The sequence below is a fragment of the Athene cunicularia genome (assembly GCF_003259725.1).
Source record: "Athene cunicularia isolate RWA chromosome 2 unlocalized genomic scaffold, athCun1 chr2_part1, whole genome shotgun sequence".
Taxonomy (NCBI): Eukaryota; Metazoa; Chordata; class Aves; order Strigiformes; family Strigidae; genus Athene; species Athene cunicularia.
This window is the reverse complement of record NW_020799095.1, coordinates 40,345,246-40,360,139: the sequence shown is the minus strand read 5'-3', so window position 1 is coordinate 40,360,139 and position 14,894 is coordinate 40,345,246. Positions and strand designations below refer to the sequence as shown.

At 38.8% G+C, this 14,894-nt stretch overlaps 1 protein-coding gene across 2 annotated transcripts in view; it reads right to left on the bottom strand.

Annotated features, from left to right (window-relative positions):
* The window catches only part of PITRM1 (pitrilysin metallopeptidase 1), a 29,299-nt gene extending 14,548 nt beyond the window's left edge, over positions 1-14,751 (bottom strand). Inside the window, exons 1-11 of one of the 2 annotated variants that reach the window (XM_026842505.1) lie at positions 14,645-14,751; positions 13,564-13,715; positions 13,001-13,115; positions 12,797-12,893; positions 12,240-12,400; positions 10,863-10,989; positions 10,063-10,151; positions 9,365-9,493; positions 7,506-7,619; positions 6,971-7,067; positions 887-1,021 (exon numbers count right to left, since the gene is read on the bottom strand). In XM_026842505.1, coding sequence (XP_026698306.1) covers positions 887-1,021; positions 6,971-7,067; positions 7,506-7,619; positions 9,365-9,493; positions 10,063-10,151; positions 10,863-10,989; positions 12,240-12,400; positions 12,797-12,893; positions 13,001-13,115; positions 13,564-13,693 — 1,194 coding nt within the window. In that variant the 5' untranslated portion in view covers positions 13,694-13,715; positions 14,645-14,751. The remainder of the gene's footprint in view (positions 1-886; positions 1,022-6,970; positions 7,068-7,505; positions 7,620-9,364; positions 9,494-10,062; positions 10,152-10,862; positions 10,990-12,239; positions 12,401-12,796; positions 12,894-13,000; positions 13,116-13,563; positions 13,716-14,644) is intronic. The other variant, XM_026842503.1, reaches the window with a different exon arrangement.
* Positions 14,752-14,894: the final 143 nt, after the last annotated feature.

Genomic DNA, 14,894 nt, shown 5'->3' with positions numbered 1-14,894 from the left:
GTCTCAAAAATACTGCACCTGTATTTCTTCCCTAAAAAAGCCAAAACATTAACAGCTCCCTACTAGTTCCAGACACTAATAATGCCTTTAGGAAAACAGATTTCAACTGATGCTGCTGACTCTTGTTGCCTTTGAGTACATGAAAACCAGCATTTACCCACTATTAAGTCAGGTTGGCAGTTACCTGCAATAGATCTGCCCTTCAAAACAACTTGAACAATTTGACTGGAAAAAACCCAGAAACCCTCCACCGAAACAAACACCACAAAAACCACAAAAAAACAAACCCACTTTTGCACTGCTGTCACCAATTTTTTTTCTTTCGGGCATTAGCTAATTCAGAACTATTCAATGTTATAATGCCTTTACTGTTTTTATTTCTTCAAGAACTCCAGTAGAACATATGAAGAGGAAACAATAAAAAGAGCAGAAAGCAACTGGCACTGACAGCAAAATTCAGACAGCAGTTCAGTAAACATGAGAAGCAACAGAACTACTTATAACCAAAACAAAAGAGATACATCTTGCTATGCCAACACTAAGGAATACATAATTAGGTTATAATTCTCTGTTCACATCTGAACTTCTCATTAGAAAACACCCATGTGCCCTTCTATACCATCAGGCATCATAATTCAGTAAAACATTAGTGTTTCATCAATGTTCTAATATGTGTGTTTCCAAATATCCAACCAATTCTTTCAACTATGAAAAGTTTTCACTTCAACCATTTAAAATTAAGATACTTCAGTCAAAAGTGCTGCTTTCATCTACACCTAAAAATAGGCAGTATGGTTATAGAAAAATTACCCTTCGGTTTAAATTTAAACACAAAATTGTGATTTAAATATTTATACTGACAATATCTTTCCATAAGTTTGCCTACCTTAAAATAAGTTTTAACTTTTTCCTGAAGAAATGTGGGATTTTCTTTAAGGCACTGCCTAAACCGAGAGACCTTATCTGCAATCTTCAGAAGCTCCACTGGATCCCCATCTTGATTCCAGCAGGAGGCTATATACTGAATGGGAGAGAATAATTAGGTAAGCAGGACAATCCATCTGCATCTCTATAACTGACAGCATCTGTGTTCCAAAACCACTTTATAATTTATATTTGAATAGCAGACATATAATGAGTAGCTCTAATATATTTGGAGGGGGAAAAAAAAGATGAATTGTTTGTTCAGATCAAGACTATTCAGTCATCATCTGTCCTCTCCATTCTGTCCTCTAATTTTATCATACCAGACCACCTTTTTTTTTTTTTTTTTTTTTTTGTCATAATATACTTTCCTCCCTCCCATTTAAAATAAATTCCTTTTCAGCCCAAGAAAGAAGGAAAAAATAAACAGACTGTAGAGAAAAGTAGTCTACCAATCTGTTTTATCAGTCAGATGAAAGGATTTATAATAAGGTAACTCAAACATTTACCATAGATAGGACTTTGGACAAAGATGATACTAAATAATCAGAAATGTCCCCAGGATATTTCTTTTGGAAGGATTTTTATTCTAGTTTTATTCTCTAGTTTGAGTCTATTAAGGTTGCTCAAATTGTTATTAAAAGTTCTTCAAATACACCACAGGGCACGATATCAAAACTTTCTCCATTTGTAATCTGTGTGAATGAGAAAAAATGAAACAAAGTAAATATGAAAGAAAAAGTATATACAAAAGAAACGCACTGGAACTGTCAAAACTACTTTCTCTTTTCTTACCTCTAATTACAAGCAGGTATCCTAAGCCTTTCAGACTTTTTCAGTAATACCTATTATGACCTATTCTGTGGGAAATTCCTAAAGTGTTTTAAAGAATAGTATTGTTTAGAATATGCTCAAATAATTCTTTTGAAATAAAGGTAGTCACTTCTTATGCGAGGCTTTCGTGGGGTCAGTACAACTCAGTGCTGGTTCTCAGTAAGCAACCTAAAACTTTAGCAATGTATCTAAGAGCACTGTCCAAACACTTCTTTAACACTGACAGGCTTGGGGCCATGACCACTTCCTTGGTGTCATGGTTTAACCCCAGCCGACAGCTGAAATGCTGGGGTTTCAACCCCAAGCCCAAAATTAAGGCTGACATCTGGGTGATTCCCACAGCCCTTCACAAAGTGGGGTTGAGTTTCCCTTTAAGCTTCCCTCCAGGGTGTGGCCGGCCTGGCAGGGAGAGCCATTGGGTAAATGAGCCCCAGGTGTCCCACATTAAGTAACCAAAGGTCAGGTGTCCCACTGAGGGATAAAAGCTGGGACCACTTGCAGGCAGGGGCAGTGTCTGTCTGTGAGGTGGATGCACTGTGCAGAGTTCCCTGTTGGGGGAGGAGCTCCTGCCTCCCTGGGACTGGGCTCCAGTCAGGTCTGGCCTTTGTAAACGCAGGCTGTATAAAGATTCAGTATGTGGCTTCCTTGGTCTTATGTATTTGGCTTGTTGACTTGGTTGTCTCCCATCCCTTCTATGGGAGACTGCATTTCACCATTTATTCCACCCATTGTTGGTCATGCGGTGTCGCTGTTGGGGTCAGTGGGATTGATGTCAATTATGTATAATCTGACTTGTTTGTACCCCCAGCACTCACCCATGTACTGACCCTTTTGTATCAAATACAGTTTGGTTATTGGTTCATCTTTATGCTGGCTGTGTCCTTTATGCTAGCCCTGATAATTGGCAGAACAGCAGCTCAGCCTCACCCAGCTACTCACTCAGTCTCCTCACAGTGGGACACAGGGGGTGCATCAGAAGAGTAAAAGTGAGAAACCTGGGTTGAGATAAGGGCAGTTTAACGGGTAAATGAAGCAAAAGCTGGGTGCAATTGGGCAAAAGAAGGAATTAATTCACTGCTTCCCATTGGCAGGCAGGTGTTCAGCCACCTCCAGGAAAGCAGGGCTCCACAGTTACTTAAGACAAACACCATCACTCCGAACATCCCCCCTTCCTTATTCTTCCCTCAGCTTTATCTGCTGAGCATGATGCCATATGAAATGGGATATCCCTTTGGACAGCTGGGGTCAGCTGTCCCGGCTGTGTCCCCTCCCAACTCCTTGTGTACCCCCAGCCTCCTTGCTGGTGGGTGGAGGGAGAAGCAGAAAAGGTCTTGGCTCTGTGTAAGCACTGCTCAGCAATAACAAAAACATCCCTGTGTTATCAACACTGTTTTCAGCACAAATCCCAAACATAGCCCCATCCTAGCCTCTATGAAGAGATTTAACTCTATCCAGCCAAAACTAGTACACTTGGGGACCCTGTCCCAGTGCTTGACCACCCTCTCTGTGAAGATCTTTTTCCTAATATCCAATCTTCCACGACACAGCTCAAAGCTACTTCCTCATGTCCTATTACCAGACACAAGAGAGATCAGTACCTCCTGCTCTGCTCTCCACCACGAGGGAGTTGTAGACAGCAATGAGGTCACCCCTCAGCCTCCTCTTTCCTCAGGTGAACAAACTTTAGTATCCTCAACACCTCCTCAGAACACATGCCCTCTAGTCCTTTCAGCACCTTTGTTGCCCTCCTTGGGACATGTTCTAACATTTATGTCCTTACATTGTGGAGCCCAAAACGGCACACAGTACTTGAGCTGGGGCCACACCAATGCTGAGGGTAGTGGGACAATCACTTCTTTTGACCAGTTAGCATTACTGTCCTTAATGTGCCCCTGGATTTGGTTGGCCCTTTTTGGCTTTATGAGACTCATATTGAACTTACCATCAATGAAAACCCCCAGATCCCTTAAGTCATAGAATCATCGTTTGGGTTCAAAGGTACTTTTAAGGGTCACCTAGTCCAACCTCCCTGCAACGAGCAGGGCCATTTTCACAGAATCACAGAAAAGACAGTCTTAATACAGCTCAGCGTTGATGTTAGCTCATTCAGCACATTCACACACCTCTTTACAGCCCCTGTTACTTTACAGCCCCTGTTCAGAAATAGCTCACTTACTTTTCGGCTAGACCAGGCTGCTCTTGAATATTTCCAGTATTTCAATATTTCAATATTTCCTACTTTACAGTGCTGCACTCCATCCTTGTCCCCCAGTCTATATGTATTATACTGTCCCAGGAGCAGAATCCACATTCATCCTTGTTAAACTTCATGCAGTTTGTGATTTCCCAGAACTCTATTCTATCAAGATGTCTCTGTAAGGCCTCTTTACCCCCGGGGGAATCAACAACTCTTAATTCAGTATCATCAGCAAATGTACTTAGTGTGTACTCAACTCCTGTGTTCCGGTCACTGACAAAAACGTTCAGGAGAACTGGCCCTACAGTTAAGCCCTGGGGAACACCACTAGTGACTGGCCACTAGCCAGTTGTTACCACATTTACTAAAACTCATTAAGCCCCACTCTTCAGCCAGTGGTTCACCTGTTGTCATGTAGTTTTAGTAAATACATCACACAGAAGGAAGTACTTCTAATTGTAAATCTAGCACAGTACTGGAATACAGCATGGAAGCCAAAGAATCCTTACCACATGACATGTAAGATTACACAGGCTGTCATCTGTGATAGCCAACATGGCTTCACAAAAGGCAAATCATGCCTGATTAATCTGCTGGCATTCTACAATGGAGTAACTGCACTGGTAGATAAGGGAAGAGAAATTGATGTCACCTATCTTGACTTCTGTAAGACTTTTGACACAAAGTCCCACACAAAATCCTTGTCAGTAAGTTAGAGAGATACAGGTTTGAAGGATGGACTATTCAGTGAATAAGGAACTGGCTGAACAGCCGCATGCAAACAGTTCTATTCAGTGGCTCAACATCCAAACAGGGATCAGTCACAAGTGGCATCTGTCCCTCAGGGATCCATATTGGGACTAATAAAGGTATTGAACAGTATCAATGACATAAATAGTGGGATTGCGTGCATGCTCAGCAAGTTTGCAGATGACACCAGTTGTGGTGGTGCAGCTGACATGCTTGAAGGAAGGGATGCCATCCAGAGGGATCATGACAGGCTTGAGGAGTTGACCCATGTGAACTCTTATCATGTTCAACAAGACCAAGTGCAAGGTCCTGCATCTGGCCTGGGTCAATGACAAGTAATCAGCACAGTTTGGGTGATGAATGGTTTGAAAGGAGCCCTGCAGAGAAGCACTTGGGCGTATTGATAGATGAAAAAATGGATATGAGGCCGCAACCTGATCTTGCAGTCTAGAAGGCTAATCAGATCCTGGGCTGCATAAAAAGAAGCATGGTCAGTACATTAAGAGAGGCAATTCTCCCCCTCTACTCTCATGAAACCCCACCTGAAGCACTGCATCCAATTTGGGGTCCACAGTACAAGACAGACATTAACCTGTTAGAACAGATCCAGAAGAAAGCCATAAAAGTGATCAGAGGGTTGGAACAGCTCCCCTGTGAAGAAAGGCTGAGAGAGTTGGGGTTGTTCAGCCTGGAGAAGAGAAGGCTCTGGGGAGACCTTACTGTGGCCTTTCAATATATGAAGGGGGCTTCTAAGAAAGAGAGAGACTTTCTGCCATGGCCTGTACTGACAGAACAAGGGACAACTGTTTTAAAATGAAAGAGGACAGATTTAGATTAGACATAATAAATAAATTCTTTACAGTAATGGTGATAAGACCCTGGCACAGGTTGCCCTGAGAGGTTGTGGATGCTCACTCCCTGGAAGTGTTCAAGGCCAGGCTGGACAGGGCTTTAAGCAATTTGATCCAGTGAAAGATGGCCCTGCCCGTGACAGGGGGTTTGGAACTAGATGATATTTAAGGCCCCTTCCAGTCCAAACCATTCTATGATTACTTTAGTTATAACTAGGGTTCCTTTCAGGCCCTTTTCAAGACCAACTTCTAAAACATGACCTCAGGGAAAAGAACTGAAATATCACCCTCCTCTATGGGAGTATTAACACTAAATGCTGCATGACTGGTCTTTAAAAGCAAGAATTGTTTAGGAATTGTTCTAGAATTAAGTCCTAGCAGTTGAATCAACTTCAAGGCTTAAAAATTGTGTAAGATAAAGTACAAGTGTAAATATTTCATCAGACAGAATTACTCACACAATCTGAAGACATGCTAGGAAGTACTGGCTGTCAAGAGTCAGGCGCATTTTGCCAGATTATGCTATGAAACATGACAGGCAATTAGATATCCACAATTTTTCTGTTCCACTCTACAGCAATCTTATTTAAAACAGCTCTTGGTTGTGCTCTGCCATTTACAAGTCTCATCAATCCAGGGCTCCACTTCTTTACCTAACTTTGTATGCCTAAGGAATAAACTCCTGTTCATGCTAAAGATACATACAACACTTGAAAGACAGATCACAAAAGAGCTGCAGCAACTTCAGTTGCTTAGCAGAGTAGAAAAAAAACAGGATACTAGAAAACAAGTGGCAGCAGGAGGTCCTGATTTCCAAACTGACTGCAAATACTGGATCTAACTCATGCCCAAATTTACGACGACTTGCAGACTTCTCAAAGACACCACATTCCGCTCTAGAACATATTTTCCATAACAGCTTTGTATCAGAATTTTGATATGGCTTTGGTATCAAAATTTGAGGCCAAAGATAGAATTAGTGTGCATTTCCACTTGTGAATCTTGAAATTAAATTACAACAGTACAACCCTAAATTCCACAAAAACACACAGTCCTTCTATTTGCTTTTTAAAAATAGACAGGCATCTAGCCAAAACACACAGTTCCAAGAGCCAGTATGACATGACTCTCTATAGAAGTAATCAGTGCTACTGCAATCAAAGCTACTATTCAGGCAAAGACAACAGGCTCACTGCCTGACTAGTTCATACAGTGTGGAGTCCAGCAGTAGTTTGAAGACTACTGGAAAGAACAAAGATAGATGTACATAAGATGACAAAGGAAAAGCCCTTAAGTGAAAAGTTTTATGTATCAAGAGTCTGCAAAGTGACCACAAATTTCATAAACTTGTAAACAGTAAATTTCCTACCCATTCCTAAAAAAACAGCACACACAGGCACACACAGAGACTTACAGATGTCAGTGCAAGTCCAAAACTTGTAGACTGATGCTTCAGCTGGATTTCAATTTTGTGAAGTAGAGCTTCAATCCTATCTTCCTCAAATCCTTTCCTTTGGGAAGGGGTGATGAGAGAAGGAAATCATATCCATTAACACTGATCACTTTAAGTGAAGTTATGAAAATGAATTATAACATTGATAAAGGAAGCATTACAACATAATGTCTTCCACACTGAATAAAAATTGATATGAAACAATCTTATCATGCTGTGTCATTTAGTGAAACTGCATTAATATCATTAAACTGCTGAAGGTTATGCTGATGAATATGCTGCAATAGAGGAAGTAGCAGATACAAGTTTTAAGAGTATTGAACAGTATTACTGCCTCTTTGGTGCACTTATTTTAATCTAACTGAATTTTTAAGGAATGTTATTATACATATACCTGTATTATTACATGCCTATATATTATTATGTTATTAATATCTAATTGTAAAAGACTGTATGAAAGAACTAACAGTACTCTCAAAAGTTTAGCAGTACTCACGCAATAACTTCATCAACTGTTCTAGCAATTATCTGCTTCACAGTATCAATGTCTCTTTCAGCAATACCCTGTAGACCAACACTGAAATAAGCTTCTCTTGTTGAGCCATTAAACCTAGAATAAAACATATTCAACTCAGTGACAAGTACTAGAACTTAAGCATTAAACCTGCCAGCAAAGGCAGAAGGGTAAAACCACCCAGCATTTTCACATACACACATGGAGGATTTTAAAAACTAGACAGAAAGAAAAATAATTACCAAAGAGGCAAGAAATGGAACTTAAAAGCATTTTTTTGTTCAATTTCAGTAGTAGTAGCCACTGTTAAGAAAACATATAGTGTGTGATATTAAAGAAAGAAAAACAGTTGCAGAAGAAAAGCTGGTCTTTTCTGTTCATCTTCCCATTCACCTCTAAGTACCTTCAGGTAAAGAGGTCTCTCTTTTTAAGGTGAACATTTTAGCTGTTTGTAACACCAAACACACATTCTATTTAAGCAGGTGACTGGAATGCTACTTTTAAATTTGTACTTTTAAAGCAGTATTTGTAAAGTAACTAGTGAAGTGTTCCATGTTTGTTGCAATTATTTTCAATAGTACTTTAAAAAAAAAGTAAAAATAATTTTGCCCAAGCTGTCAGTCAGGGTTAATCATAAGAACCCGTCTTTAGAGAGACAAATGGACACCTGCAGAAAAACAGAACACCTAGAAGTTTGAACCAAACCCAGCAAACAAAAAAAAGTAGGTGCTCACTGCCTCTAAACATCCACTATTACATATCTAAAAACCACAAAAGAAATTCAATGGCAGACTCAGGTGTTGAATTCCAGAACACTGATCTCTGAAATCAAACTTACTCTTCTAGACTGATTCATCGGCACAGACACTAAGCAAATTAAGGCCAACTCACTGTATGTTCAACACCATGCTAATATAGTCAACCTGGAAAAAGCTCAGCTGACAAAACATACAACCAAATCACTACTTCAGTGTCTAAAGACAGATATTAAGATGTCTGCATGGCACTGGCATGCATGACAGAGGACTCACAGGAAGCCCATGACTGTAGAGACAGTTCAAGACAGGCAGAACACTCTAAGACATTAAAATCATAGATTAATATATTAAGGTTTTCCATTCAAACATCTGAGACAGTCAGTGGAGACAAAGGCATGATTTTTGTCATCGCCAAGTCTAAAAATCAGTCAGATGAATCATGCCCTGCGAACGCGCTTCTTTGTTTCCGACAATAAAGGCAAACTACGATGAGCAGCTGAGCCTGCAGTTAGGTGAAGACAGCCCACCCACCCTTAGTCTGCAGGACAGAGAAAACTCAGAAGACTGGCTGCAAAAGCTATAGTTTGAGTAAGCCCTTTTGATACTGAGGCAATGGCAAGTTAATGGTACCAAATTGCACAAAAGCACATTTGTGCCAAACCTACCTACTAATAAATCACAGGTTTAAAGCAAAAAAAAAAAGCAAAAGAAACACAGTACAGAGAAAAGCTAGCAAACTTTTCTGAGTAATACTAAATGGCCAAGATGAAAACTCCAAGTAAATTAGGGCACTGAAGGCATACCATATTTTTATCTACCCATTTTTCTTGTTCATAAGCTTTAAACAGTACACCTTTGTTTAAACTAAAATAGCTTCTACTGAATTATTTTGACAAGCCAAAAATTAATAGTTGAGAATGCTTTACAGTTCATCAGTAGAAACTCTTTAAGATGTTTTAATAGTGAAATGTGATTATTCTGGGGTAAATTGCCTATATGAGAAATTACTTCTCCCATCTTAATAGCGATTTGTAACTTTTCTAACATTGCTTATAGTGATGAAATGTAAGTTGCAACACTTACCCAACATCAGGAGAAAAGTCTGTACCAACACCAGACTCAATTAAGGCTTTGTAGAAAGGAGAATTCGGCCCATCAACCAACAGTGAAGACAACAGGCTTAGTGTGAACGTTTCAAAAGTGTCTGTAATACTGAAGAAAAATTAATAGATCTTAAAAACCATCAAGCTACAAATATGTGACACCCAGCATCACTGAGTTAATTTCAGAATAAACACTTCCACAAAACAATGTAGAGGGAGCAAGAGAGAAATAATTGTCAGTTATAAACACTGCACCAAACCTTAGGCAACTAAGAGGGTTCTGCATCTTACACTTGTTATAAGTAGCAGCAAAGCAAGTTAAATTAGGCTGCAATGGTAGACAAAGTTAGTAGTAGGGTCATACAGAAAAGCTTGCATGTGGCAGGAAATTGAAAGACAGGAAGACAGTGTTCCCAAAAGTCTTAATTCACTGAAGGGCTCTGTAAGGTAACGGCTGATTTTCCTTATGTCTATCTGCTAAAGAAAAAGACAGGAAAAATTCTGTTTAGCAACTAAACTTTCATTTACTAAAGCAGGATTTGTCTAGCTTTCCCATGGCATTATTTACCTTAAAGATGACATTTATGAAGAGGAACTGGGGGACATGCAATATGCCTGCATCTTGCTTATAGTACCAAAATGAGCCTTTGATTCAGAATGTCATTTTGATATACTTACTCTGTCAATAAGTAGCTGACGCTGACAGTCGTTTGCTTGGAGGGATTGGCAGCAAATGAGTCTAAGCCACATGTTACACTGTGTTCTCTCTGTAAAGTATAATAAATACATTTAATGCAGACTAAAGTTAGAGCAGAAGTTACAAATAAAAATATGTATCTTCACAGCATCTTCCTTCCAAAGATTTCAAATAATTTTACAGATACTCAATATTCACGAGTAAATACATAAACACAGGATATCTTGAAAAATAAGTGCTACCTCAGTTTTTACAAGTGGAGAACAGAGGAAAGGATCAAGAAAATCTGGCCATAACAACACTCGGAGACGGGTTTCAAAAAAATGCTTAAGCTTCTGGACAAGCCTGGGAGGAAAAGGGGGAGGGGAGAGGGACAGAATGGAAAAAAATTTTGTTGACACCAATGTTTGGAAGTTTGGGCACCATCAGAGGGCATATTTCCTGACATTTAGTATCAGCTTTCTATCTATAGCACAAAATGGTTTCCATTAATAAATACTTTAGTGCTTCAAATGATGAGGGACTTGACAACTGGAAATAAGAAAAATAAACAACTGTACACAATCATTACATTACTGAAACTCAAAAGTAAATGTTATTTTTCCCCACTGTAGCAAAAAATAAAAATAGTTCAGCTCATTTAAACACAAACACACAACTAAATAAAAAAGTAACTCCAGCAGGGTGGGCTAAAATATTAACCTGTTCAGTTTCTGCAATTACAAGATTGGACATGTACTGTTTCATTTTACTTGTTTAATTTTTTTTTTTTTTAACTTACAGGCTTTTCCCAGAGTTTCTGTTTTGGGATGTCAGTATGTGATTCAATTCTTTCAAATTTTATCAATGCTTCCTCATGTATTTGTTTCAAATGTTGCTCCAGCGGAAAATTACCATAAGTGAAAAATCTGCATTTCAAATGAAAAACTGGGATTAAGCATCAGATTTTATATGAAATTTACAGTAACAGCTTTTATTATATTCTGAATTTCATGTGTCTACCACTGATTCAGTTACATATAAAATGGCACATGCTTATTAAGGCCCCTAGGTTAAAGACTCACCAGTTTGCCACATACATAAACCTCACAGATCTCCTGGTAAAATTCCACATTTTTCAACTTCTGTTTCATGCTTCAGAGGCCATAAAAAGCTAGAATTTTTTAGTTGCAGCAATATACAATACTGCAGAGAAAATAATACTAGTAATTGAAAGCAGAATCCCAGTGCTCTAAAGTTTCAGAAAACAGAATTCTTACGATCCTCACACATAACATAAAAAATACAATGATCCATGTCTCAACTGATCTATAACACAGCTGAGTTCTGCAGGTCAGTCTACCAAGCACATTCCCATACCTACAAGAAACATAACTGACTTCCGCTGCATTGAATATGAGCATGAGGTCTGTCTCAGACAAATCTTATTCCCCAATTAAAATCTAAACACAGGTACAGTAGAATACTCGGTAAGAAAAACAAAGGATAGTAAATTCATTATTGTGACACAAGCTGATGTTCCATAAGTGAATTAATCAGACTAACAGATTGACCACAAAATTGATGCAGAAGAAATGATGATACTATAGATTTCCCTCCACATCACTTTCAAATTGACTTTTAGCTTAAATATATTTCTAGTACCAACAGAATTAGCACCTGACTCGACTATCCATTATTTAGAACCCGACACAGTAATGTGTGATCCAGAAGCAAATGAACAGCCATTCATTTGCAACTTCTTTTTATATCTTAGTCTGTGTTGACTTCAAGGAGGACAGGAACCCTTAGACTCATCTACACTACTTGTATCTTAACTCCCTAACGTTACCGCCACATACTCATTAGTATGTTCCATTTCCCCCACCCCACCACATGAGTTCAAGATAAACATCAGTAAACAAAAATCCCCAAAACAAATCCTCACAATCAAGCATATAGAAAAATCAGCCATCTCTCTTTCCTGCCTCCAATTCACCCTTCACTGTGCTTCCTTGAGCAAATTCTTTGCCTCAGTGCTGTCCTAGCTGCTGTAGGGCATAGGCTATCTAAATTGCTGGTCATGTGAATGAAAACGCTCGTTCTCCCCTCATAAAAATATGAACAGAATGCTAACACACTATATAAGATAGAAAAGTTTGTCACAAATTTCAGATACCTGGAATTGCTTGGATGATAATGTGTGGCATGGAACTGTTTAAGCTGCTCCCATGTAAGATCAGGAATACATAATGGATCTCCACCAGATACTACACCGTAAGTGTGATCAGGAAGGATTTTATTCTGCAAGTGCTGTGCAAATATCCTCTCATTATCTGTCTTAAGAGGAAAACACCACATTTCAGTAAAAGCCACCAAAACACATTTTAAAAATAAAATGTGCTCAATAAGAAGACCTCAGAGCTCTAACTTACACAAGAATGCCCCATCGCATAGTAGTGCCACATACTTTTGTAAAACTAGCGTTATCACATCAACTTAAATGATTACTTAAATTCTATAATAAAATCCATTAACAAGGTGCTTTTTATATGTAAACAAGTTTTTGACAGACCAACATTAAGAATAACCATGTAACAGATTGCTACTTTACTAAGGATTTAAATTTCACAAAGGAGGAATGGGAATCTCTACTGCAACAATGCCACTGACCACCTGCTCCTTAAGCCACTTCACTATGTATAAGATTTTAAACCAAACAATCACAAAACTTACAAATGCCCCTTTCATTTCATTAAAAACAACTCCTTTGAAAACCAGAGGTGTCTGAGGATCAGCTGGGTTCTCATGTTCTAACCTCCAACCTTCTTGCCTGAAAAAATTAATAACAGGAAGTATTGAGAGTTTGAAGGTTTTGGTTTTATTTTGGATTGGGTTTTTTTTAAGGTTTTTATGCATCTCAAGCTGTCCACATCTTACCAGAAATCTAGTTGCCTCAAACATGGAAAGAAAGCTGCATCCAAGTACACTGACAAGAGATTCTGAAAATCCTTGGGATTTTGTGTTGAAAATGGATAGAGTGTGTAATCACTAGCTGCATATAAACAAACATAAAAAGATCAGAATTTTAGAAAGTCTAAGATGCATTTTTCTCTCATTTATTTTTACTTTCTCATTTATATAACTAGAAGCGAATAAACTTACTTTATGAGATATATTTTTGCTGAGGAATATACGTAAGTTTTACACGGCAATTATTTTACCATGAAAACTTTGCTTTTACACACACACACATATATATATATATATATATATATATAAAAAAAAATTAAATGTATTGTTACATAAAGATCCTGCTCTACTGGGACTCTGTAACCTCCAAATGAACAAGATCAGTTTTGTTGTCTTGCCTTGTTATTTTTTTAAACATCTCACAACATTCACACAATGGCTTTCCAAAGGGAAATAAGGAGAGCCGACAGACATCTCTACTGCAATAAAACCACACACATTTTAAGTGGTATTAGTTACTTTGGGCTTACCTGTGAATGCATTCATAAAAGTGGACAGAGACCTGTTCAACATTTTAAAGAATGGATCTCTGCAGGGATACTTTTGAGAACCACATAACACTGTGTGCTCGAGAATATGCGGGACCCCCGTGCTGTCCATTGGAGTGGTTCGGAACTGTACACTGCAAGACAGAGCGCACAGAGAGGAATGCAGTTAAGTGTGATGAGAAGTCCACCCACTTCCTGTCTGCAGTTGTGATTTATGGGAACATTATCCCTGTCTAGTAACTAACATGACATACAGCATGATGCAGAGTTACTGCATTCTTAAAACTCTTCAGTGCTCAGCCACCTCTTCCAGAGTGTGTACAACCTCTGCACTTCTATATCTGGACATAGAACAGAAGTTTTCTGCACATAATTAAACACATTTCTTTTTTACCCAAAAGGCTCAGGAAAAAACTTCATGGAATGTTATTGAAAAAAGAAGTAGTTTACATCTTGCAACTATAGGGCAGTTTATCAGAAAGTCCAGCTTTCATCTTACCAATACACAAGAGACAATAATAAATTTGAAGTAGTTAGCTGAGAGCCACAAAGATGGCTGGAGCCATGCCCTCAAAAACGGCTGAGGAAATAATGTTCATTTAGCCTGGACAAGGAAAGGCATCAGGGAACTCAACAGCTGCCTTCAAATCCCTATAAGGAGGTTATGATGAAGATCGGTTCTTTGCACAGATACACACGATAGAAGGATAAGAGACAATGTTCATAAACTGAAGCAAAGGAGGTTCCAAATTCGAATTAAAGAAAAAACTCCCCCCACACAGACAAACATTTGGAACAGGTTGCGTAGAAAGGTTGCATTATGTCTGTCTTTGGAAGTTTTTAAGGCCCACCTAGATACACGTCTGAGGAACCGCACCTGACCCTGTTCTGAGCAGCAGACTGAACAACAGACCTCATGACATCTGTTCCAACATGAAAAACTCTAAGGAAATCCTATCCTCTTTGTTATCACAGAAATATCCAGTTATGAAGCTGAATTATAATTTAGAAACCACAAGGTGATGCCAAGATGGAATGTGTTATACATATATTAATGTTTTACCTGAACAGATTATTGGAGTCCTCCCGAGCCACATGTAAATACCTGGCTCCTGTACCATCGTGACTAAGCTTCACTGCAGTCAAGAACAGCTCAGGAACAGCTGTGACCTGCATTGGGAGAAAACATCTGTACTACAGTGTGACTGCAACTAGGTCAAATCAATCATGGATGATGTAGCAATGATCAGTTTGTTGATCCTGTATACAATACTGCCATACTGCAGTATTAAAATTCAAGTTCTTTGTTCCTG